Below are 26,287 nucleotides of genomic sequence, written 5' to 3' on the forward strand. Positions count from 1 at the left end.
CTCTGTATTTGTTAATCATCTATCTGGATTTTCGTTCTCTTCTTGAAAGAATACTGATAACTAATGTCTTCTTAGAAATTTGTCAATTTAGGGGCGCCTGGGTGGCTCAATCAGGTGAGTGTCTGCCTTCAGCTCAGGTCATGATCAAGACCCGCATTGGGGTCCCCACTTAGCAGAGAGCCTGCTTCTCCCCCAGCTCGTGCTCTCTCTCTCTCTCAAATAAATAAATCTTAAAAAAAAAAAAATTTGTCAATTTCACCTAGGCTATCTAATTTCTTGTATAAAGCTGTTCACAGTATTTCCTTATAATATTGCTTTCTTCTGTAAGACTGACAGTAATGTTCTTTCATTCCGGATTTTATTACTTCGAGTCTTCTCTCTGTATCTTGGTCAGTCTACTTAGCAATTCATCAATTTTGTTGATTTTTCAGAAAAACCAACTTCTGGATTAGTTGGTTTTCTCTCTTGCTTTTCTAGGTTCTATTTCATTTATTTCTGCTCTAATGGTCATTCTTTCTTTCCTTCCACTTGCTTTGAATTTTGGATTTTTTTCCTTTCTTTTTCTAGTTCCTTACGTTAGGTTATTGATTTGAGTACCTTCTTCTTTTTAAAAGATTTATTTTTTAATTATTATAATTTTTTTATTATGTTGTTAGTCACCATACAGTACATCATTAGTTTTTGATGTAGTGTTCCATGATTCATTGTTTGCATGTTAACACCCAGTGCTCCATGCAATTCGTGCCCTCCTTAATACCCATCACTGTGCTCATCCATCCCCTGCCCCCCTCTAAAACCCTTAGTTTGATTCCCAGAGTCCACAGTCTGTCATGGTTTGTCTCCCCCCTCTGATTCCCCCCCTTCATTTTCTCCTTCCTTCTCCTAATGTCCGCCATGCTACTGCCTATGTTCCACAAATAAGTGAAACCATATGACAACTGTCTTTCTCTGTTTGACTTATTTCACTCAGCATAATCTCCTCCAGTTCCATCCATGTTGATGCAAATGTTGGGTATTCATCCTTTCTGATGGCTGAATAATATTCCATTGTATATATGGACCACATCTTCTTTATCCATTCATCTGTTGAAGGGCATCTCAGCTCCTCCCACAGTTTGGCTGTTGTCGACATTGCTGCTATGAACATTGGGGTGCATATGGCTCTTCTTTTCACTACATCTGTGTCTTTTAGGTAGAAGACCTACAAATGGCTAACAGACATATGAAAAAATGTTCAACATCATTAGCCATCGGGGAAATTCAAATCAAAACCACATTGATATACCACCTTACCCCAGTTAGAATGGCAAAAATTGACAAGACAAGAAACAACAAATGTTGGAGACGTTGTGGAGAAAGGGGAACCATCTTACACTGTTGGTGGGAATGCAAGTTGGTACAGACATTTTGGAAAACAGTGTGGAGGTTCCTCAAAAAGTTAAAAATAGAGCTACCCTATGACCCAGCAATTGCACTACTGGGTATTTACCCTAAAAGTTTTATTTATTTATGCGATCTCTACACCCAGTGTGGGCCTTGACCTCATGACTCCGAGATCAAGAATCAGATGCTCTACCGACTGAGACAGCCAGGTGCCCCTACTTTCTTTTTTAGTGTGGGCGTCTAACAACTATAAATTTCCCTCTAAGCACTGCTTTAGCTGCATCCTATAAGTTCTGGTATGTGTTCCTTTTCATTAATCTCAAAGTATTTTTTAATTTTTCTTGGGATTTCTTCTTCGATCTATTGGTTATTTAGGAGTTATGTAATTTCTACATACTTGTGAATTTCTCCAAATTCTTTCTGTTACTTATGTCCAGACATACTTTGTATGATTTCAATACTTTAAATTTATTGAGTCTTGTTTTATACCCATATGTTAGCCCTAACAATGATCTGTCCTGGAAAATATTCCATGTGCACTTGAGAAATAGGTATGTTCTGCTGTCGAGTGGAATGTCCTACAGATGTTTATTAGGTCCAGTAGATTTAAAGTGTTTTTCAAGCTTTCTGGTTCCTGGTTGACCTTCTGTCTAGTTATCCTCATTGTTGAAAATGGGGTACTGATACCTCTCACTATTACTGGTGAATTGTCTATTTCTCCCATCAATTATGACAGTTTTTGCTTCATGTATTTGGGGGCACTGTTGCAGATATACACAGGTTTATAATTATTATATCTTCTGGATATAATGATAAAAGGGTTAATCCATGTTCTTTCTTTATCATTATAAAATGTCCTTCTTTGACTCTTATAACAATCTTTGTCTCAAAGTCTATTTTGTCTGATATTAGTATAGCAACTCCTGCTCTCTTGTGGTTACTGTTTGCATGGCATATTTTATTCCATCCTTGTACTTTCAACCTATTAATGCCTTTGTTTTTTTGTTTTTTTTTTTAAAGATTTTATTTATTTATTTGAGAGGGAGAATGAGAGACAGAGAGCATGAGAGGGAGGAGGGTCAGAGGGAGAAGCAGACTCCCTGCCGAGCAGGGAGCCCGATGCGGGACTCGATCCCGGGACTCCAGGATCATGACCTGAGCCGAAGGCAGTCGCTTAACCAACTGAGCCACCCAGGCGCCCCCCTATTAATGCCTTTGAATCTAAACTGTGTATCTTGCAGAGAGTATATAGTTGGATTTTAAAAAAAAATCTGTGCTGCTGATCTATGCCTTTTGACTAGAGTGTTTAAACCATTTGCATTTAATTTAAAGCAGGATTTATATCTACCATTTTTCTATTTTCTATAATCCTGTGTCTTTTTTTGTTCATATAGGAATATCTATTCCAAATGCTCATAAAAGAAATGTTTAGGGCTCAGTCTGGCTCAGTCAGTGGAGCATGTGACTATGGATCTTGGGGTTATGCACTGGAGCCTCAGATTGGGTGTAGAGATTACTTAAAAAAAAAAAATCTTTAGGACACCTGGGTGGCTCAGATGGTTAAGCGTCTGCCTTCGGCTCAGGTCATGATTCTGGGGTCCTGGGATCGAGCCCTGTGTCGGGCTCCTGGCTCAGCAGGGGGCCCGCTTCCCCCTCTCCCTCTGCCTCCCCCCTTGCTCATCCTCTATCTCTGTGTCTCAAATGAATAAAATCTTAAAAAAAAAATCTTTAAAAAAATGTTTATTTCTCCATTATTGCCTTCTTTTGAATTATTTTCAAGTGCACCATTTTAATTCTCTCATTTCTTTTACCACATTTAGAGTTATAATTCTATTCACTCCCCACTTTTGATGATTTTATGTCCATCAACACAGATTTATAGTCATTTCTTTATGCTGTTTGTTCTAAATCGAAAGAAAAAAGAATTATAAATAAGAAATACATGTGTATTATCTATTGTATTTACCTATGTAGTTATCTTTGCTAGTGCTCTTTATTCCTCCTTGTGGATTCAATTTATTTATGTCTGGTGGGTTTTTTTGGGGGGGTGGGGGGATTCTTTAATTTCAGCCTGAAGGACTCTCTTTAGTAATTCTTGTAGGACAGGCTTTCTGTTTGTTTTGTTTTGTTTTTTTAAATCCTAGAATGCCTCATTGTTCCCTCATTTCTGAGGGATAGTTCTGCTTGACATGGAATTCTTAGTTGAGTTTTTTTTCTTTTAATACTCTGAACAGGTCAGGAGTGCCTCAGTGGCTCAGTCAGTTAAGCATCTGACTCTTGATTTTGGCTAAGGTCATGATCTCAAGCCCTGCATCTGGCTCCATGCTGGGCGTGGAGCCTACTTAAGATTCTCTCTCTCCCTCTGCCCCTCCCCATCCCTGTTTGCACGTGCACTCTCTCTAAAAAATACCCAACCAAACCTCTGAACAGGTCATTCAACTGCATTCTGACCTCCATTGTTTGTGATGATATATCAGCTGTCAACTTTATTGAATATCCTTTGTACATGATGAGTCAGTCACTTCTTCATTGCTGATTTCAAGATTCTCTCTTTTTCTTTGGCGCTAAGAGTTTGATTGTGATCTATGTAGGTGTGGATCTCTTTGAAATTTATTCTGTTTAGAGTCTGTTAAGCTTCTAGTAGATTAATGTTTTTCATCAAATTTGGCAAGTTTTTGTCATTTCTTCAAATATTCTTTCTGTCCCTTTCTCTCTCTCCTCCCCTACAAGGACTTCCATTATGCATATGTTGGCATATACTTGATGATGTTCTACAGGTCTCTGAGGCTCGGTTCATTATTCTTCATTTTCCCCCCTGTTATCTAGGCCAGATAACCTCAATTCACCTATCTTCAATTTTGTTTCTTGACTCTTCAAAGTCAATTCTTTCTTTTATCTATTCAAACTTGCTGAGCCCTTTAGTGATTTTTTAAATTTATTGTACTTGTCAACTCCACCATTTCTATTTTGTTTATTTTTATAACTTCAATCTCTTTATTGAAATTGTCTATATGGTGACACACTATTTTATACTTTGCTTTAGTTCTCTGAATATATTTAAAAAGCAGATTTAAAGTCTGTCTGGGGCGCCTGGGAGGCTCAGTTGGTTAAGCGACTGCCTTCGGCTCAGGTCATGATCCTGGAGTCCCGGGATCGAGTCCCACATCAGGCTCCCTGCTCGGCAGGGAGTCTGCTTCTCTGAGCTCTGACCCTCCCCCCCTCTCATGCTCTCTCTCTCTCATTCTCTCTCTCAAATAAATAAATAAAATCTTAAAAAAAAAAAATAAAGTCTGTCTGGTAAGTCCAACATCTTGGCTTCTTTACGTATTTTTTATTTTTTATTTTTTTCCTATGTGTGGGCCATACTTTCTTTCCGTGTCTTGTAATTTCTTCTTGAAAACTGGACATTTCAAATACTATAATGTAGTAACTCTGGAAAACAGATTCTTCCCCTTTTCAGGCTTTGTTGTTATTGCTATTTCTTATACTTGTTACTTTTTGTTTAGTGACTTTTCTGAAATGATTCTGTAAGATTTGCATTCTTTGTTGCATGTGGCCATTAAGTCTATGTGGTTAGCTTAGGTGTTAGTTCATGCCTGGACAGAGATATGCTCAAACACCCAGGACGAGTAAGTCTCCTAGTCTTTGCTGAGTTATGTGACTGTGTGTTTATGTTGGGACACACGTTCAGGAATCAGCCAGGCAGGTGACAATGCTTCTTCTTGATTGTGCAGAGCCTCAGGGTCAGCCAGAATTGAAAAATTAGTGCCTTCTTAGGTCTTTCCTGGGCATGAGCACAACCGTACACAGCCCTAGGCATGTCATGTCTGTAGCCTTCTAGATTTCCAAGAATATGTCAGAGCTTTTCAAAACCCCTATGAAGATCTCATTCCTCAGCTTTTCCTTTTAAGCTTTTTAGTTTAGTTTGCCCCCATTGTATGCACCTCCTCAGGCAGCCTCTGGGGAAAAGGCTTTCAGCTTTTTGACTGGGCATAGTGGTAAGTCAGAAATAGCCCTGCAAGTGGGATCTTCCAGGAAACCAGCAAACAGGACAAAAAAAAGAGAATTCTCCGGGAATGAAGCTTTGAAGGAGCTCCAATCCCAATCTATTCCCTCTAGTGGCTGTCAGGCTGCTGGTTTTCACTGTCCTTGCAGGCACTTGGTTTGCACCACTACCATCGAGCTGAAGAGGGATATGGAACAGGGAATGCCATGAAGCTTACTGTTCTGATATTCAGCTGTTTTTTTTTTTTTTTTTTAATACTCACTCCCTGAATTGCTTTAAGCATCTGCTTAATTTCCACAGTCCTGAAAATTGATTCTGATAAATTTTGCCAGTGTTTTGGAGGTCCTTACTCCGCCATTTTTGATGTTACTCAGGTTTTCTTTTTTAAAAATGCTAATAAGCAAGTTTATCAACTAATTTTGGCAATTGTGTGCTAACAGGAGCTACAGCCACCATGAGAATGGTATCTCCTAAGATCATTTTAATCAAATGAAATCCACACTAAAGTTAGGCTAATAGGCTACTGACATGCATACTGAGAATTCTGCATAGAAACTGGTAAGAAATCAAGCGATCAAAAAAAAAAAAAAAAACCCACTCATTAACATTGCTTTAATATAGCAAAAGGCATTTCCAAGGTCTGATTGAGGACAAAGGAAAGGGGAGCTACGTCATCAGGAAGCAGTGCTAGGGTTTCTCTGGGAGTACAATCTTGAAACCCAAGAAATCCTCCTCTTTCCCTGCGCTTACCATCTCTGAATTAAATAACAGTATAAGTTCTTGCCCCTTGCTTACCCTCTGTAGTCCTAGATTCCATGAGCTCCATGAGAACAGGTACCCTGATCTGTCCTCCCCTGAATGTAACTCCCCTCCCCTGAATGTAACTCCAAGGCAAAGTTCAGTCTCTCACATAGTGGAGTATTAGAAATATTTGATGAATGAGTGATGACGCTGACAGCCAGAATCAAGCAGCCTCAAACAAAGAAACAGGAAAGGAGTTTGTGACCTTGGCTGAGAAGCCTGTTGGGAAAAATACCTCATTACTCAGCTTCCCCCAACTTTGGCTTCTCAGTGGAGTCTGAGGCAAAAGCTGCTCACCCTCGCCCAGGCTCTTAACACCTGACCCAGAGATAGTCTGTCAGGTGAGTAAATGCCAAACACCATAATAAGAAATTCATGTTAAGAAATTCAGATGGTATAATAAGCAATCAATCCTAGAAAAGCTCCTATTTTTATGTGAATTTAGTGTGGCATTTGCTTCCAACACAGTATTTAGGGAAAAAAAGTTTTAATACCACATTTATTTGGCTCCAGAATCCATGTTTTCTCCACTAAGCTGCACAATCCCTGGCCCTTTAGGTTTATTCCTTTTGTAGAAACAAACACAATCGTCAAAGAGCTTAACTGATATCCTTTCACAGTCCCTGAGCACAGTTCTTATATATGTCAAGCAATTTTCTGATTAGAGCTTAGCTTCTGTGTGTAAATTTCTTTTGGGAGAATCGTGCTGACTGTGCCAGCAAGAGACTCTGGTCTCTCTGGTATTTCTATTTCTCTCTGTAAACTGGCATCTGGTTTTTAAGTCACTCTCCTGTGAGTTGGGTTAACACAAGAGTCTCCCACCAAAAAGCAATCAAATCTGCCCCTGCTCCCCTCCCCCGAATGAATATATGAACAACCAAGGCTGCGGAATACTGTGACATCTCTTGGCAGTCAGCCAGTTCCTGGGGACTTCACTTGCAACTCTCAGCCCACAGACTCTGAAAGGGTCCCAAACTGCACTACAAGCTGCCTTCACCTACGACGCAAACATATGAAATCTTATTCTGCCTTCATAATCAGAGGGAATGACACCTTAAAATAATAGTAACATGCATCTGAAACTCTTGTCAACACAAAACTAAGCACATCATCCCTGACGGGTCACATCCAGGAATGACTAGGCTAGAGACTAGATCCACAGGAACAGCAGGACCCTCCCCTTCACCCCACAGTAATCAGCGGAATCCACGGAAAAGGATGCTGAGTCCAGGATCAGAAGGCACAATCCCAATTCCAGAGTTACCCTAGGTAGAACACAAATTATTCCATCAGCTTCCTCATTTGTAAAACACAGTCAACAGATGGCCTAGCTACTTTTTAGTATCATCTCATTATTTTCATAATGTTAAGAAAACAAATGGATATGACCGAAGCTTCCTCTATCTGCTTGGATAGAAAATGAGTCAGATCCAGGTTCCAATACCAACTCAACCTTGTCCCCTGTTGTAGCTATGAGACCCCGAACAAAACACTTTCTCAGGGTCCAAGTTTCCTTCATATATAAAATGACGATGTTGAATTCAATCTCTTTAAACATTATGAAAACATTTAGAAGGTCAAATGTGAAATCAAGTATTTCAAAAGCAAGAGGAAGTTAAAAAACAGGCAAGGCATAGCCATTGGTTATTTTTCATAGTAACCCTGTCAAGACTTGACAGCTAAGCTCTTCAAAAGGCAAGCTCAAATGAAAAACTATGAAAGAAAATTATTTTCAACTCTGCAACACATTCTCAGGTGAGGAGGGCTGGAATGTTTCCCCACTTAGTCAGATTAAGCTCTAAATTAATTCACAGTTTACTTTTCACAAGGCTTCTCTAAATCCAGCCTGCCTGTCTTCCAAAGTCTACTGCACCATTACATGGGGTGCCAATGAACGATGGATACTGGGTAATTGGATTGTGGAGTTTTAAGTTAAAAGAAATACTTTTTTGATATGCAAATGATCTAAAGAAGAGCCAGCCCCCATAGAATCCATTACCAACAAACTACCACCTAGTTTTCAAAGCACATCAGTGTAACTTATTCCCTAATGACTCTGTGAAGTAAATAAGGCAAGCACTTTTATTTTCATCTGACTTGTGAGGAACTGGGGGTTCAGAAAGACTATCTGACTTGCCAAAAGTCATTGCGTCAAGCCTCGGCAGCACTGGGGGCGTAACCAGCGTTCATAATTCCCAACCTGGCACTAATCCCAAGATTTTAACAAATTTTTACCTGGTACCATCTGTCCTCTGAGACCCTGCGGTTCTTGACCTGCGTGAAGCAGACGCCCTCCTCCTCCTCGATCTCACTGGTCCCACACTGTGGTCTGAAGGGGGTCTCAGGAATTCCAGCATGCCATGAAGTCTCTGCAGTCCACTGATGAAGGTGTTCATTGAATCCAATGAAGACACTGGGATGGGGCGGTTAACACGAGATCGCTGCCTATGTTCCTCTGAAGCCCCTGGATTAATGTTCTCCACACGGTCTTCTCCCAACAGCTCCACTTCTTCTGTCAGGTCAACAGACACCTGTGAAGCAGGCTGGAGCACATGCAGTCCCACTTGGCTGCTGGTCCCTTCAGCTGGAGCGGGCTGGGGCAGGGGTGGTCCCCCTTGGCCGCTGACCACTTCAGTAGGTAGAGGCTGGAACAGGGGTGGTCCCCCTTGGCCGCTGACCACTTCAGTAGGTAGAGGCTGGAGCAGGGGTAGTCCCCCTTGGCCGCTGACCACTTCAGTAGGTAGAGGCTGGAACAGGGGTGGTCCCCCTTGGCCACTGACCACTTCAGTAGGTAGAGGCTGGAGCAGGGGTGGTCCCCCTTGGCTGCTGACCACTTCAGCAGGAACAGGCTGTTCTGCAACATGATGCTCTAATTGCCCGTCAAGAGTATATTCCATTGCTTCCTGAGCCATCTCTGGAGAAGATTTGTAAAAAATATCAGTAAAATAGATAAAACATGCCGTATAGCTGATATAATCATATCTAAGTTTTCTAGAACTTCTGTTTAAGGTCATTCTTGGCAAAACTGAGAATCTTTTTTTTTTTTTTTAAATAAGCAACTAAAATCTCCTCTTTAAGTCAGAAGTGTTTGGTAATCAGTAACTTTTTTCTCCATAACAAGTACTTATAACTAGTTTTCCAGTTTCCCTTTTGAAAACATGAAGGCAGGTGATCATAGTACTATCTTCTATAACAGAACAATCTATGAAATAAGGGGATTGAACTTTTTCCCCCCTTTTTAATTTATTTATTATGTTATGTTAATCACCATACATCATTAGTTTTTGATGTAGTGTTCCATGATTCATTGTTTGCGTATAACACCCAGTGCTCCATGCAGAACGTGCCCTCTTTAATACCCATCACCAGGCTAACCCATCCTCCCACCCCCCTCCCCTCTAGAACCCTGTTTGTTTTTCAGAGTCCATTGTCTCTCATGGTTCATCTCCAAGGGGACTGAACTTTTGTGACTGAAAGTAATTTCCCAGACCTCTAGCAGTTCTTTGTGACCCAAATACAGATATTTACCAAAATATATGCTATATTTGATTTTAGTTGGCATAGGCAATATTCATCTTTCACAGCACCAAGTTACTAAGGATAAACAAAGAAAGGTTTTTATAGTTGCAAAATTAACTCAATACTAACTCAAAATAGAAATTTACCTAATTTCTCCAAAAAGGCTGACCAAATTTTATTTGCTCTGTGCTTTCCAGTATTTTTGTTTCCCATCTCTAACGCTATTGGTTAGCCCATTTCACAGATATTTACCAGGGACCTGGCATGTCCCCTTCATTGTTTCTTGTCTCTAATTCCATGATGTTATCCATTCAAGAAATATTTATTAAGCACCTGTTAAGTAGTCAGATACCCCACAGAGGTAATGACAGGATAAAACTGTGTAACAGATTTTACATTCTAGCAAATGGGAAAATAAATGAATGTGGAAATTATACATTGTAATACTTGGTCTTGGGAGTAGGAGTCAAGGAGAGCCATTTTATTTTTTTTAAGTTTATTTATTAACTTTTTATTTCTGCTAAATCAAGAAAGCTTAAAGTAAAGAAGAGCACTGAAATGGTAGCAAGTGTTTGGTAGTTACAGCAGATGGTTATGAATATTTGGATCAAACGTGGACACAGGAATGATAAAGCAAGTTCTTACTGAAAACTTTCAAAATTCTCTCGGATGCTCCCATGGCGAATCTTTCTCTGTAGAAACCCAGTGGGTGGACCCCTTCTCTCAGTTTTGGTTGCAACTCTGCAATGTGTTTCATTACATCCTATGTTGTCATTTGGATATGGTTTTTAAAAATTGGTCCAAAATTTATCATAAATTTATTTCTCCAATGAATAAAAAAAATAATCAAATGGGAAAAGTCAGGTTCTTGGGGGATAAAGCCATTTGCAGCCTTGTTGGTCTTGGTAAACAAAAAAAATCCTGACATCTTATCATGGATATTAAATATTATGCAATTTTTGTCCTGAAAGATAGTTGATAGATTGTTGAGATCTGCTGCTTGAGTTAACGGCTTAACGTGACAGAAATGGTCTTTAATTGACAGTATCAATTATATGAAGAAATATTATCACATCCCATATTTGGAAGATTCATGTGAGAATCTTTCCCTCAGCTATTTGGGGAAAGTTTACTCAGCTTCACTGGGGAAATTAGTCTTGTATACATGGCTCATATTTTATTTTATTTTTAATATTTATTTATTTGAGAGAGAGAGAGAGAGCACAAAGAGCGAGAAGCAGACTCCCCACTGAGCAGGGAGCCCACTGCAGGACTCGATCCCAGGATGCTGGGACCATGACCTGAGCTGAAAGCAGACGCTTAACCGAATGAACCACCCAGGTGCCCCAAGGAGCACCATTTTATAAAGTCTTTCAAAAAGAGTGAAAGTTGAGCCCAGGTGTGAAGGATTAAAAGAAGGTGGCCATATGAAGAGCCAAGGAAGAGTTTCAGAAGGAAAGCAGTACAGAGGTCCCTGATAAGCATGGGTTTGGTGCAACTGAGAAACAGGGCAGATGCAATGAGCACAGGAAGGAAGAGTGGAAGTATGGGATGAGGCTGAGGAGGCAGAACACTAACACGAAAGGCTTCAGTAAGGAGTTTCTTCTGTGTTAGGAATGGACTGCAGGGGAAGCAAGACTGCAAGCAAGCCAACCAGTTCACAGCCTCCCTGTGGGGGTGTAAACCAGTGGTCAGAGGCTTGGGCGAGTGGTAGCAGGAGATGTAAAGTAGTAGACAGCTTTAAGAACCCTAAGCATAGACATGTTACTTAAAATCACAAGATAGATCAAACTACCTATGGAACAGAGATAGAAGAATATCGGGCCAAGAACTCAAACCTGAGACACACATTATAAAAGGCCAACAGCTAACAGGAAGAGAACCCAGAGCAGACTATGAAGGAGGAGGAAACCTGGGAGAGCACGGGCTCTTGGAAGCCTGTTTCAAGAATGGAATGGTCAAGTGAGTCTAGTACAGAAGAGTGATCACCACTACATTTAACAACATGGAGATGACACACAGCCTAGAAAAGAGCAGTTTCCCTGAAGTGATGGGCCCAGAGGCCAGACCGGAAGGGGCTGAGTAAATAAAGGGAATTTCAATAAACATGGTGGATGAATGAAGCACACTTATCTTTCTTTTTCTAGTCATTCCTGAAAACCAATGAACACGAGACAAACGCCCAAAGGCATTTAAGAAAAGATAAATTACAAGACAAATTCAAACAGGGTATGAGATAAGCAATTTTTACTGGAACCGGTAACTTCTTAGTAGAGCTGAAAAGATCAAACCCACAAGTGCCTGCAATGAGGGGGGATTGTGTGCTCCTGAGAAGCAAGCTGACTCCCACTGAGGGGACTGCAGAAACCGGGGACCACAGAGGACAGTGTTGAAAGACGGAGCCAGGCAAACAAACACCTCCTCCGCGTATGCTGTAGAAAACTGGCAGTTTGTGCCACACAGGCTTAACACCAGAACGGGTACAGCACAGCAGTGAAGATAAGGAGTTAAGTGCAAGTATACACACTGAACAGTGTGAGACCCTTCCAACTCTTCTTCCCCAGCTTTTTTCCCTGCACAAATCCAGGGCACAACATTCTGGTTTATACACATTCTCTACCCAAGGCAGGAGATTAGAGGACTGTTCACTACAGAAAACCACCTCAAGAAAAAAGATCTATAAATACTGACTATTGTGAATCCCCCCCAAAAATGGCTGAGTCTCTGTCCATCTATTTAACAGTAAAAGCCTACTGGTTGATAAGGTTCAGCCACTCATACAGAGCTTCCAATCTGCTTTCTGGGGGAAGAAGGGGGCCCTCCTTAAAACAAAGAGCCAAGGTTCAATTGACATTTGAGCAAAGCTGCCAACATGAGACAGAGACCAAAGCAGACAAACAGAAGAAACTTGGAAGGAAGAAGGGAAAACAATCCAAGAAAAACTAAAAAACAAAACCAAAAAACTCCCTCAAACTTATAGGAAAAGAATGCCAGGAGGGAAAAGGACAAATCAGAAAACAAGAAAGAGCTCTTGGAAATGAAAAATGACAGCCAAAATAAAATATTTAATAGAAGGATTGGAAGAGAGGCGCCTGGGTGGCAGTCCGTTAAGCGTCTGCCTTCAGCTCCAGTCATGATCCCAGGGTCCTGGGACTGAGCCCTACATCGGGCTCCCTGCTCTGTGGGGAGCCTGCTTCTCCCTCTGCCTGCCGCTCCCCCTGCTTGTGTGTGTGCGTGGGAGCGTGCTTGTGCTCACTCGCTGTCAAATAAATAAAATCTTAAAAAAAAAAAAAAAAAAAAGATTGGGAGATAACGTTGAGGAACTCGTCTAGAAAACAGACTAAAAGACAGTCAAAAAGGACAATAATAAAAATAAAATGTCAAGCCAGGATATTTGATTAACTGAACTACCAGAAAGAGAACTCAAGAAAGTGGAGAAGAAAGTAAAACAAAACCTCTGCTCAAGACAGAACCATAAGCTCTCTTCCCATTAAGAGCCCCAACACAGTAAATTTTCTTCAAAATTACATCAAACAGAAAAAAGCAGGTTATAAAGGAATCCGCTATAATCCCATTTTTAGGACGCTTTAAAACATGAAAAACCATGCTATCTGGACTTACAAATATACAACAGCAGTATGAAACAAGCGTGGGCATGAAAAATACCAAATTCTGGAGAAGGAGAGTTCAGATACACGTGGGGCTTCAACTATATATATACTTTTATTTCTCAAAAAAAAAAAAAGGATGCAATTATAATTATAGCAAAAGGTCAAGCTCAAGAATTGTTAGATCTAGATGGTGAGTGCACAGGTCTTTTTTTTTTTTTATCATTCTCTGTACTTTTCATTATGGTTAAATATTAGAAAGGAAATTTCTCCCCGTCATAGGTCTGTTCTGATTAGAATTAGGCAGACGGCCGAATCCAACCGATTCATCTCGGTATCCTCCAGAGCAACAAGCACACAGCAGATGCTTAAATACCTACAGAATTATCCACCATACCCCTAAAAAAAGAAACCAAAACAACCAACCAACCAACCACCCCCCAACATCTAAGAACAGCATCGGATAAAGACAGATCTAGGAGAGAGAGAACATTTTCATCCTGGCAGAAAGTTCTATGAAACAGCGGCGGCCTAGAGCTGAGCTTCCCGATCAGTGCGGGGAAATAAATATCCTCCAGCCCTGGGCTAGCCAGGAGTGATCAGAGCCAAAAAGACTGTCGGCTGGGCACCCCAAGCCTGGAGCAGCCTTGTCCTTGACCTCGGCGTGCCAAACAAACGCTAGCCTCCCACTTGTCATCTTTCCAACTTTGGTATCAGATCAACGTCCGCACCAGGCGGGACGACGGCCGCCAATCACCCGGATAAGGGGCTGCAGCACCGAGGCGAGCCAACCTCGGTTCAAATCCCCACTCTGCCGCGTACTACCTGCGGCACCTTCGGCGGGTTTCCTAGCCTCTCTGTTCAACTTGTTCACTACTAAAACTGGGATAAAGAAGTATTTACGTCACAGAGTGGATAAGAACAAACATCAGGTTCCTCGGTGAACCGGAAAGTAACGCAAGAAACGGGCGCTCAGCGGGAGAGCACTTATATTTGCACATGAAGAGCTGGAAGATTGGCTCAACAGGAGAGCGGCCCGCGGCGAACTCCGCTCCTGCCTTCGCGCCCCCCTCCCCCGCCCCCACCTTGGGCGCCTGCCCCGAGCAAGCCCGAAAGGGTTCGGGCGCCTCGGGCCCGACGGTTGGGGCAACCCGGAGCGGCCGAACCTCCCCAGGCCGCCGGGTTCGGTGCCCGCTCGCAACTCCCCTCGTGGGGCGTCCCCAGGCCTCGCAGCCAGGGATCAAACCCGGGAAGTTATCCTGGAGCCAGAGGCCCAAGGCCTGCGCAGACGCAAGCGCCCGCCTTACCTAGAGCCGGGAGGACGCCGTGGGCTTGCAAAATCACCGCGGTCGCGGCCGTTTTTTGGAAAAACTCGCACAGACCCGGGCCAACAGCCACTTCCTGAGCAGCTCAAGCGGCCCGCCTGAGGTGCGGGCGCGGCCTGCTCCTATTGGGCAGCAGTCCTAGACGGCGGCCAGTACCCTGTCTTCTTCTTCTTTAGGTCGCCGCTGACTGAAAAAGCGGCTCTCTCATTGGCTGATATTTCGTAAACTGACTAGGCGGGACCACGTGCGAGGGGCCCTCGTTCAATTGGTGGAAACCTTCGCCAGTCACCTCGTGCCCAGCCCACAAGGAGAAAAACAGAACCAGCGTTTCACCGCTCTTTATTTGAACTTCTTGGCGGGAGAAAGTTGTAAGAAAAAGATCTCTCGGATCTTTCCGGAGCCTGAGGCGTGGGACAGTCGCGTTCCTGTATATCCTCTGCTGAGGTGGAAGAGCTCATGCAAAACAACTTGCCTACACCGTCTCTTTAATCCCAAGCCATTGCAATAAATTGCCTGCTACTCTATCGTCACATTACTTGACAGCAAACATTTTTTAAGAATCTCACTGAAAGTCGAAATCTCACTTCTAGGAGTAAGACCTAGAAAATCTAAACCTCAGGCAGAGACGGCACATTGCCAACATTTTATTTACGCAGCTGTCAATTCTCAGGGGAATTGATGGCATAAATAATTGAAAGTCTTGGATAATCAAATATTTTCTCCTCTGAACCTGTTACCAAAGTCAGCATTAGCATTTTTACTTTTTCTTCTTTTCCTGCCATCTAAGGGATCTGCTACTGAGCTATAGCATGGCTAATGGGAGAAGCGAAACTTTCTTTTGTAAACAAACAGGTATGTTAAGGAATAGAATGAAAAACGTCTGTACTCATATAAATCCTGCAAGTTCAGTACAGAAGTATTAGAGGATGCAGAGAAGCGAAAAAGAAAAATTGTGTCTATCCAGAGAAGTCATTATTAACGTTGCTTAAAATCTTCATCTACCTAAATAGCTTGTTTTAATTTTAAAATGTATCTTGAATTCCTTTCCATGTTAATGAATGCATAGGCACATCATCAAATACTGAGTGACTCTTTGAAAAGAATTTAAATAGAAATAGGTAAAATGTCACATGGTAAAAAAAAACTGGACAACAGTTAAGGCTACTTGGTGAGAAGTATACAGAATGTTTCTAAATGATTCTGATACTCATTCATGATCCACCTAATGGCCATGTTTACTAGCTAGGAGAGAAACAGAATACAGACACATGCCAGAAATTTATAGTCTTGTCTCCAACTACCAAAAGTTATATATAGCTAGAGGGAAAAGGTGTTGGCTGTGTTCCATTTTAGGGGTGACACTCCCACCTTTATGGGTGATTAGTTGAATACCAATGTGTCTATTGGTTCATTTGTAAAAAGACTGAAAAATAAATGCACTAAGACTCACTTCATAGAAAGTTGTTTGCATGGATGTCTTTTTCTTTTTCTCCACCAAAAGACATGACTAATGAGTTCTTCTATACTGCATAATAGTAATTAAAACCTGCATGTATAATTCAAAATGCAAAATTTGAAAGAATGGTCAAGGTTAAACAAAAGATGCCAAAGAAAGTTTTATACTTGTGGAAACCTTATCCTCAGACTCTGGGGAAGTCATTAATTTTCCTCTACCATTAGGAGTACCATTCATGCATTCACTCATTCATTCAGTCTACAAGTATTCAACAACTGCTGCAATCCTGGCTCTGGTCTGTATGGTATGGATATAGTATATAAGATAGAGAAGACCTTGGGATGCCTGGGTGGCTCAGTCAGTTAAGCGCCTGCCTTCAGCTCAGGTCATGATCCCAGGGTCTTGGATGGAGTCCCACATGGGGTTCCTTGCTCAGCGGGGAGCCTGCTTCTCCCTTTCCCTCTGCCTGCCATTCCCCTGCTTATGCTCTCTCTCTCTGACAAATAAATAAATAAAATCTTAAAAAAAAAAAGAGAGAAGACCTTGACCTAATAGAACTTCTATCCTCCATGGGGCACCTAGGTGGCTCAGTTGGTTGGGCTTCTGACTCTTGATTTCGGCTCAGGTCATGATCTCTGGGTTGTGAGATCGAACCCCTGCATCAGGCTCTGTGCTGGGCATGGAGCCTGCTTAAGATTCTCTCTCACCCTCTCCCTCTGCTCCACCCCCTCCATGTGTGCTCTCTCTCAAAAAAAAAGAAAAAGAAAAAGAAAAAGAATTAGCATCATAAATGATGTTTGGAGATAGGGAGGTAGAAACAAAACAAAAAGGTGGGAATTTCACCCCTAAAAACAGAATAAAGACACAAGCCATAAAAACAAAACAAAAAACCCTTCTATCCTCCTAAGGAGAGGCAGATCCTAAACCAATAATCAAGAATAAATAAGGTAATTTCTAGTAGTAAGTATCATAAAAACAGTAAAACAGAGGGATATGAGTGGGAAGTGCTCAGGAAAGCTAGTTTCAATTGAGGGATTCAAGCAAGGACTCTCTGAGGTGCTGATATTAGAGCTGACACCTAACTACCTTAAAGAAAAGTTTGAGAAATGGTGTATAGTCCATAAATGACCATAATAAAAAATAGAGTAAGTTAGTGCTGTGATAGGCATGGTAGTGGCCCAGATAATGCAACTGGATAGGACTTCAGGACACTGGGGGTTCTGCCTCTCCTCCCCCAGCCACCACTAATATCTACAAGGTGCTGCCCATTTTTGGATCTCATTTTTTTTTTTATTTTAAAAAAAGATTTTATTTATTTACTTTAGAGGGGAGGAGGGGGAGAGGAGGAAAATCTCAAGAGACTCCAACCAGAGTCTGGAGCTGGTCGGGGGCTCTATCCCACAACCGTGAGTTCATGACCTGAGATGAAACCAAGAGTCTGACACCTAACCGACTGAGCCACACAGGCGCCCCTGGATCTCATTTTTTTACGTGGCAAAATTAGGTACCTGGACGCAGATGAAAACCTCTCTTTGTTTAAAGTGCAGCAAATCTATGAAACTACAAAATGATGCAGAGCTTCAAAGCAGGTTGGGGAAAAAGAATGATCTCCTCCACCAAATGCTGACAACCAGAAGAGTGTTCGGTCCTTAAATCCTTTTGCTAATTCCCGTATTAAAGAGATCATAGGCTTGGGGCACGTGGGTGGCTCAGTCGTTAAGCGTCTGCCTTCGGCTCAGGTCATGATCCCAGGGTCCTGGAATCGAGCCCCACGTCGGGCTCCCTGCTCGGCGGGAAGCCTGCATCTCCCTCTCCCACTCCCCCTGCTTGTGTTCCCTCTCTCGCTATATCTCCCTCTCTGTCGAATAAATAAATAAAAATCTTTAATAAATAAATAAATAAATAAAGAGATCATAGGCTTAAATGTAAATTCAAGAACTATAAAACTTCTGGAAGAGAGCAGGAGAAAATCTTCATGACCTTGGGTTAGGCAAAGATTTTTTAGATTTGACCCCCAAAAGCATGATTCATAAAAGCCAAAATTGATAAATTATATTACATCAAAATTTAAAACTCTGCTATTCAAAAAGACATTGTTAGGAAAATGAAAAGGGAAAAATCAGATTATTGTAGTTGTAGGAATTCCTTATATATTTTGCAGATAGACCCCTTATCAAAATATATGGTTTGGAAATATTTTCTCCCATTCCATTGGTTGCCTTTTCACTCTATCGGTTGTTTCTTTTGTTATGTAGAAGCTTTTTAGTTTAATATAATCCTACTTATTTGTTTTTGTTACCTGTGTTCTTGGAGCCATATCGATGAAATCATTACCAGGATCAATGTTACAAAGATTTTCTCCTGTTTCTTCTTCCAGAAGTTTTACAGTTTCAAGTCTCATGTTTAAGTCTAATCCATTTTGAGTTGATTTTTGTGTATGATATAAGGTAAGGGTCCAATTTAATCCTTTTGCCTGTGGATATCCAGTTTTCCCAACACTATTTGTTGAAGAGACTATCCTTGCCCTATTGTGTATTCTCGGCACCTTGTCAAAGATCAGATGACTGTATATGAGTGGATTTATTTCTGGGCTCTCTGTTCTGTGCCATTTGTCTGTATGTTGGCCTTTATCCAGTATCATAATGTTTTGATTGCTGTAGATTTGTAATATATTTTGAAATCAGAAAGTATGATACCTCCAGTTTTGTTCTTCTTCTTTTTCAAGAATAATTTGGCTATTCATGTCTTTTAGGGTTCCATATTAATTTTAGACTTGTTTTTCTATTTCTGTAAAAAAAAGACATTAGGGTTTTGATAGGGATTGCACTGAATCTGTAGATCACTTTGGGTAGTATGGACATTTTAACAATATTAAATTTTCCAATCCATGAACATAGGATGTTTTTCTATTTGCTTGTGTCTTGTTATATTTCCTTCATCCGTGCTTTGTAGTTTTTGGTGTACAAGTCTTTCATCTCCTTAGTTAATTTATTCCTAAGTATTTTATTCTTTTCTTTCTTTTTTTTTTTTTAAGATTTTATTTATTTGACAGAGAGAGACACAGTGAGAGAGGGAACACAAACAGGGGGAGTGGGAGAGGGAGAAGTAGGCTTCCTGCTGAGCAGGGAGCCTGATGTGGGGCTCAATCCCAGGACTCTGGGATCATGACCTGAGCCGAAGGCAGACGCTTAATGATGACTGAGCCACCCAGGCGCCCCTAAGTATTTTATGCTTTTTGGTGTGATTGTAAATTAGATTGTTTTCTTAATTTCTTTTTCAGATACTTTGTTGTTAGTGTATAGAAACACAATTGATTTTTCTATATTGATTTTGTATCCTGTGACTTGACTAAATTCATTTATTCTAACAGTGTTTTTCTTAATGGAGTCTTTAGGATTTTCTATTTATAAGATCATGTCTTCTGCAAACAGGGACATCTTTACTTCTTCCTTTCCCATTTGGATGCCTTTTATTTCTTTTTCTTGCCTAATTGCTCCAGCTAGGATTTCCATTATTATGTTGAATAGAAGTGGTGAGAATGAGCATCCTTGCTTTATTCCTGATCTGGAGGAACAGCTTTCAGTTTTTCACCATTGAGTATGATGTTAGCTGTGGGCTTGTCATGTATGGTCTTTATTAAGTTGAGATCATTTCTTCTATTTCTAGTTTGTTGAGAGTTTTTATCATGAAAGAATATTGAATTTTGTGAAATGTTTTTTCTGCATCTATTGAGATGATCATGTGTTTTTATCTTTTATTCTGTTAATGTGGTGTATCACATTATTTGATTTTCAAATGTTGAACCATTCTTGCATCCCAGGAATTAATCCCACTTGGTCATGGTGTATGATCCTTTTAATATGCTGTTGGATTTGATTTGCTAATATTTTATTGAGGAATCTTTCATCTATATTCATCAAGGATATTGCCTCTAGTTTTCTTGTGGTACCTTTGGCTTTGGTTTCAGGGTAATGCAGCCTCAAAAAATGAGTTTATAAGTGTTCTCATTCAATTTTTCACAACAGTTTGAGAAGGATTGGTGTTAATTCTTTAAATGTTTGGTAGAATTCATCATTGAGGCCATCTGGCCCTGAACTTTTCTTTGTTGGGAGGTTTTTGATTACTGAGTCAATCTCCATATTTGTTATAGATCTGTTCAGACTTTGTATTTCTTCATGATTTAGTCTGGGTGAGTTGTATGTTTCTAGGAATTTTTTCATTTTTTGTAGGTTATCTAGGTTGTTGGCATGTAGTTGTTTATCATAGTTTCTTATGATCCTTTCTATTTCTGTAATATCAATTATAAGGTCTTTCATTTGTGATTATATTTATTTGAATCTTCTCTTTTTTTCTTAGTCTAAGGGTTTGTCAATTTTGTTTCTTTTTTTTAAAAAAACAACTTTTGGTTTCACTGATTTTTTTTCTATTTTCTCCCTTTCTTTCTCTCCTTTTCTTTCTCTCTTTCTCTTTCCTTCTTCCTTCCTTCCTTTCTCTCTCTCTCTCTCTCTCTTTCATCTTTCATGTAGGCTCCACACCCAGCATGGAGCCCAACACAGGGCTTGAACTCATGACCCTGAGATCAAGACCTGAGCTGAGGTCAAGAATCAGACACTTAACTGACTGAGCCACCTAGGTGCCCCTTTTTCTATTATTTTTTTTTATTTTTTATTTCATTTCTTTCTACTCTAATATTTATTTCCTTTCGTCTACTAACTTTGGGCTTAGTTTGTTCTTCTTTTTCTAGTTCCTTGAGGTGTAAAACTGGGTTACTTATTTGAGCTTTTTCTTTAATGTAGGTATTTATTACTATGAACTTCCCTTTTATTTTTTTAAAGGTTTTATTTTATTTTATTTGTTTATTTTTTTTAGATTTTTATTTATTTATTTGACAGAGAGAGACACAGTGAGAGAGAGAACACAAGCAGGGGGAGAGGGAGAGGGAGAAGCAGGCCTCCCGCTGAGCGGGGAGCCTGATGCGGGGCTCGATCCCAGGACCCCGGGATCATGACCTGAGCTGAAGGCAGACGCTTAACGACTGAGCCACCCAAACACCCCTAAAGATTTTATTTGTTTATATGTCAGAGAGACAGAGAGAGAGAGAGCACAAAGCAGGGCAGGCTCCCTTCTGAGCAGAGAGCCCAATGCAGGACTCAATCCCAGGACCCTGCAATCATGACCTGAGCCGAAGGCAGATGTTTAACCCACTGAGCCACCCAGGCGTCTCTGAACTTCCCTCTTAGTACTGCTTTTGCTGTGTCTCATAAGTTTTGGTATATTGTGTTTCATTTTCATTTGTCTCAAGGCATTTTGTAGTTTTCTTTTGATTTGCTTTCTCTTGGACACAATGGTTGTTCTAGAGTTGTTTAATTTCCACATATTTGTGAATTTTCCGGTTTCCCTTCTGCTATTGATTTCTAGTTTCATTCCACTGTGGTGAGAAGAGATACTTGGTATGATTTCAGTGTTCTTAAATTTGTGAAGACTTTATCTGAACTAACATGTGATTTATCATAGGCAGAACAGACACTGCCTCTTGCTCCGGACCCCCCGTGGAATCTGACTGAAGCTAGTCTCCCCTGAGACCACATCCTTGCTTAGCTTTCTTTTTTCCTTCTGCCCGATCTTAACTTCTGTCCTGAGAGCCTTCCTTCCATAGATCACATGTACCTGAACTTCTTTCTCAGATTCTGCTTCTAGGGAACCTCAGGTAAGAAGAAAACGTGACGATAGATGAAGAACAATACACGAATAAACGAACACCCCAGACATCCTCCACCTCTGCCTTCCCAATCCAAACTGCAATCCAATCCTGTCCTTTCGGAGGAAAATCGTCCAATGAGTAAATGAGTGACATCACTTAGACTTTCTAGCTGGGAACACAGCTAACTTTAATAAAACATGTCTCACACTGTAAAAGAAAGCTGAGCACTGACCTAATAGGGGGAGGTGATTTCCCCCTCTTAGGTGTGTCTCTTCCCTCACACCCCCACCCCCATATTTTCAAGCACACAAAAGCAGACACAAGAAATTTTTCTCCAGCTCCCACAGTTTTTTTTGCTCATCCAATCCTTCCCATACTGTATTCTGGCTATAATAGTTCTCTGGACCTTACTCTTTTCTGAATCCCCAGCCCTCAGTAGAGGGCCTGATACTGCTGAGTACTCTATACATAGTTACTGAGTGATTTTGGGAAAGTGTGGACAAGGCAGGAGGAAGGAAGGAGCCTTCGCTGGGAACTGCCAAAAAGGGGTTCTAGGCAGTCAGGGCACTGTGAGCCCGGTGGTTGGCAGCAAGAACAACATGGAAAGCTCGGAGGAGGCAAGTCAGACAGCCCTGCCCACGTCCCAGCTAAGGACACAGTCCAATAGGCTGGCCGGGGCGCGGGGCCACGCGTGTAGGGGTGGGGTTCAGGCGCAGGGTGTTGCCCCCAGGTTCACTTCGCAAGGAAACTGGACCAGCGGGAACGCAGAACGCAGGGCACCGAGGGAAGGAGGTGCAGGGACTTGATCTTCGCATGGCCCCCCGGGAGGCCGCGGTCGGAGCAGCGGAACTGTGCACGGGACAGATTGGACGCCCTCGGGAGGGACGAGGGTGAGTCTCGGCGTCGGCCTGGAGCGCCCGCGGTCCCCGGAGGTGGCAGGGCAGGGAGGCTGCAGCCGGATCCTGCGCAGCGAGGGAAGGACGCGGGGTGGGAAGTGGGGGTGACCCACAGCCCCATTTCTTGGAACTCGGGACCGACTTGGTTTCCTTTCCTCCGCTCTGATGCAGGAGGAGCTCCCGCCAAGGAAGGCGCAGAACGGGGGACGGGGAGTGGGGACGGCGGAGGAGGAGCCTGGGGAACCGGCTGGGGGTGGGGGGGAGGGCGGGGATTGTCCAGGCAGAAGCAGCCCCAGACAAACTCCAGGTTGTCAGTGGGAAATTACCAAGATAGACGTTCCACTTCCTAACGATGAGTGCCATCTTCCTTTTCGGGGACCCTTTTTATTTATTTATTTATTTAAAGTAGGCTCCACGCCCAGCCTGGAGCCCAACGGGGCCTTGAACTCATGACTTTGAGGTCATGGGTCAGACACTTAACGGATTGAGCCACCCAGGCGTCCTTCTGGGGCCCCACTCCCCCCTCGTGTTCTCTCTCTTTCTCACTCAAATAATCTTTTTTAAAAAAGGTGATTTATATTAAAATATTAAATATTAAATTACGTTATAAAATATTAAAATACATTAAAAACTAATAACTAGGGGTGCCTAGTGCTGTCCTGGGAGCTTTGTTCTTCAATGTGGGCACTGCCTGAGCTGGTCAGTGGGATCACTGGAAGCTCTTATTTCTTAAATACTTAGAGTCCTTAGTTCTGATGCCCACCATCAGCACCCAGAGAGATGTTTGAGTACCAGAGCAACTTTCTAAGCCTCCCATGCTGTTGTTTTCACGCCCGGCTGTGATCCTAAGATTTGCCACCTGGTATCCATGGCCCAGCACCAGGAGCCAATGGGTGATGATTGCCCTTCACACTTGCAGGAGATCATTGATGATTGTTGGGCATGTGAGCCCTCCAGGCGGCCTTCTGTTAATGGTGGGGGTAATTTTCTGGTCTAAAGAGCAGGAACCACACATGTTATTTCACATTTGTGAAAGATTTCCTTTGTAGTTTGCAACCGGGGTGGTTTTGCTTCTCAGGGGACATTTGGCAATGTCTAAAGACATTTTTGGTTTTCACAACTCAGGGGAGGTAGGGTAGGGTCGGGCATGTTACTGGCATCTAGTAGACAGATGCTACTCAACATCCCACAAGGCACGGGAGAGCCCCCTATGACAAAGAATTATCCAGCCCAAATATCATTAGAATAGCAGTTCAGAAACCCTGCCCTAAGGTCATTGCTTAGTCTGAAGTAGGTTGGAAAGGCAGGTTAGTTTACTCCAGTCTATATTCTCTCTTTCTTTCTTCCTCCCTCCCCTTCCTTCCTTCTTTCCTTCCTTTTTTTAATATCCTTGGGATAATTTCCCCTACTCAGACTTTTATCTCACCATGTTATTACTCGTAGTTCCCTTACATCATCTCCCTCCCTGGAAAAGTCTCCTTCTCCCACCCTAGCTCCACATCTCTCAGGCATTCCACAGAGTTCCAGACACAAAAGAGCATTCCTGGATTGGGGAAGTGTTTCCACTGAAGTTACTATAGAGTCACAGAATATTTTTTTTCTTATCTTTATTATGATCTGTATTCTACTACAGCACTGTATGAAATGTATATGTAAAATTTCTTTTAAAAAAATCCAGGGGCGCCTGGGTGGCTCAATCGGTTAAACACCTGCCTTTGGCTCAGGTCACAATCCTGGGGTCTTGGGATCGAGCCCCATGTCAGGCTCCCTGATCAGCGGGGAGTCTGCTTCTCCCTCTTCTGCCCCCCTCCTGCTTGTGCTCTCTCTCGCTCTCTCAAATAAATAAATAAAATCTTTAAAAAAATGAAAATTAAAAATTAAAAAAGCCAAGTAAAAGAACACCACTCATCCACCCCTTGGTTAGGGAATAGAAAGAAAATTGCCATTAACTCAGAAACCACCTACACATCCCTTCCTTTTCACATCCCTCTCCCTTCCTCCAAAGGTAATTGCTGTCCTAACTTTGGTGGTGAAAATTTGTTTATAGGTTTACAACCTAGATATACTACATTATTTGTTTTCTCAGGTATGAGGACTTTTGATAAATGATACCATAATCTGTAACTTGCTACATTTGCTCAGCATTATGATTCTACATCCATCCATGCTAATGTGGTGGTTTCAATTCATTCATTTTCACTGCTGTAGAGTAGACCATTGGATAACCATGTGCCTTACTTACCTACCTCACGACTGATGGACATTTTAGTTCTTCCAGTACTTTGATCTTAGAAACCATACCCCTTTAAACATTCTTGTGCAGACATTCTGGGGCACACATGTGAGAGTATCTGCACTTAGAGACCTGGAGATGGAGAACACTGATTATTGCGGATGGAATGCCTTGAGGGAGGAAGTAAAGGAAGAGACAGTATCTAGCCTTTTGAGGCAGTTCTCCAAGGACATCGGCACTATCTACAGAAGTCTCTGGCACGACGACTGTCCTTCAAGGCCTTCTGATAGGTGGTGCGTTGGGAACCATTCTAACAGAAGGTAGCTCATCCCTCATCCCTCCCCGCCCTTCACCCCCATCCCCACCTTTTGGAGTGAAAAATCAAAATCATGGCCTGGCGTCTATCAGGAACTTCTCTTTGCCACCGCAGGGTGGAAGAGCTGACTCCATGGTGCTTCCCAAAGAATCAGCCTTCAGGGTGGACGAGAAGCTGACAATGTTTTCTATGTTGCTTCCTTTCCTTCAGACTCTCCTTTGTCTTCTTCTTCCCTCTTCCAGGCTCCCTTACAATCCGGGGTCCTCCTGGTATTAGAGAATCCAATACTGGAGACTAATTCACACCAAGATGTGAGTTTACCCCTCACACAAGCTGGTTGTATTTTAAAAGTTGAGCAAGTAAGAAGGAACTTCATATCACAAAGACATGAATGCAGATGGTGGTTTAGGCTCCAGGCAGACCAAGAGGAATGCAGTTTCTACATTATTGTGCATTGTAGAAATGTCTTTGTGTTTTTACCTGGGCTCTCGGCTCTCTGCTGTTGCCTAACTTTCTGTTCATTCATTCACAGAAATCTTAAAGAAATTGTCTACCTTTTACTAAGCTGTGATTTGAAAGGGAAACTAAGGAGTGTCCCTGGACAAGAAACTGGGAAGAGGCATAAGCTGGGCATCTTTCTGTCTCATATCCTTTGGCATGGAGTTATTTGTGGGTGCAGGGAGGCAGGACCTCCCTGTTACGAACAGAAAACAATTCTGGTCATACAGAGTCCCTCCCACTCCAAAGGATATGGTCAAAATTACACCTCTGATAGTAACTGTGATAAATGTTTTACAAAACGTATCCACCGCACTTGGCATTGTGACTTTGCAGCTTCTCCTATGAGGAAGTGGGGTTGACCTCCCCATCACTGGAATCTGGGCTGGCATGGTGACTCCCTCTGGCCAAAAGAATGTAGAAGAAATGATGGTATTCCAGTTCCAAGCCTAGCCTTCAAGAGGCCTTACAAGCTTCCAGTCCCTTGCTTGGAGCCCTGCTCAGCCATGAACGAGCTGGGCTAGTGTGCTAGAAGATGAGAGACC

At 42.0% G+C, this 26,287-nt stretch overlaps 1 protein-coding gene across 1 annotated transcript in view; it reads right to left on the bottom strand.

The window, feature by feature from the left end:
* Nucleotides 1–14,727, bottom strand: part of RFWD3 (ring finger and WD repeat domain 3) — a 46,513-nt gene extending 31,786 nt beyond the window's left edge. The window contains exons 1-2 of the mRNA XM_032424442.1: nucleotides 14,625–14,727; nucleotides 8,426–9,104 (exon numbers count right to left, since the gene is read on the bottom strand). Of these exons, the coding sequence (XP_032280333.1) occupies nucleotides 8,426–9,102 (677 nt within the window). The 5' untranslated portion in view covers nucleotides 9,103–9,104; nucleotides 14,625–14,727. The remainder of the gene's footprint in view (nucleotides 1–8,425; nucleotides 9,105–14,624) is intronic.
* Nucleotides 14,728–26,287: the final 11,560 nt, after the last annotated feature.

This window comes from Phoca vitulina, unplaced genomic scaffold, assembly GCF_004348235.1.
Source record: "Phoca vitulina isolate PV1807 unplaced genomic scaffold, GSC_HSeal_1.0 scaffold30, whole genome shotgun sequence".
Classification (NCBI taxonomy): domain Eukaryota; kingdom Metazoa; phylum Chordata; class Mammalia; order Carnivora; family Phocidae; genus Phoca; species Phoca vitulina.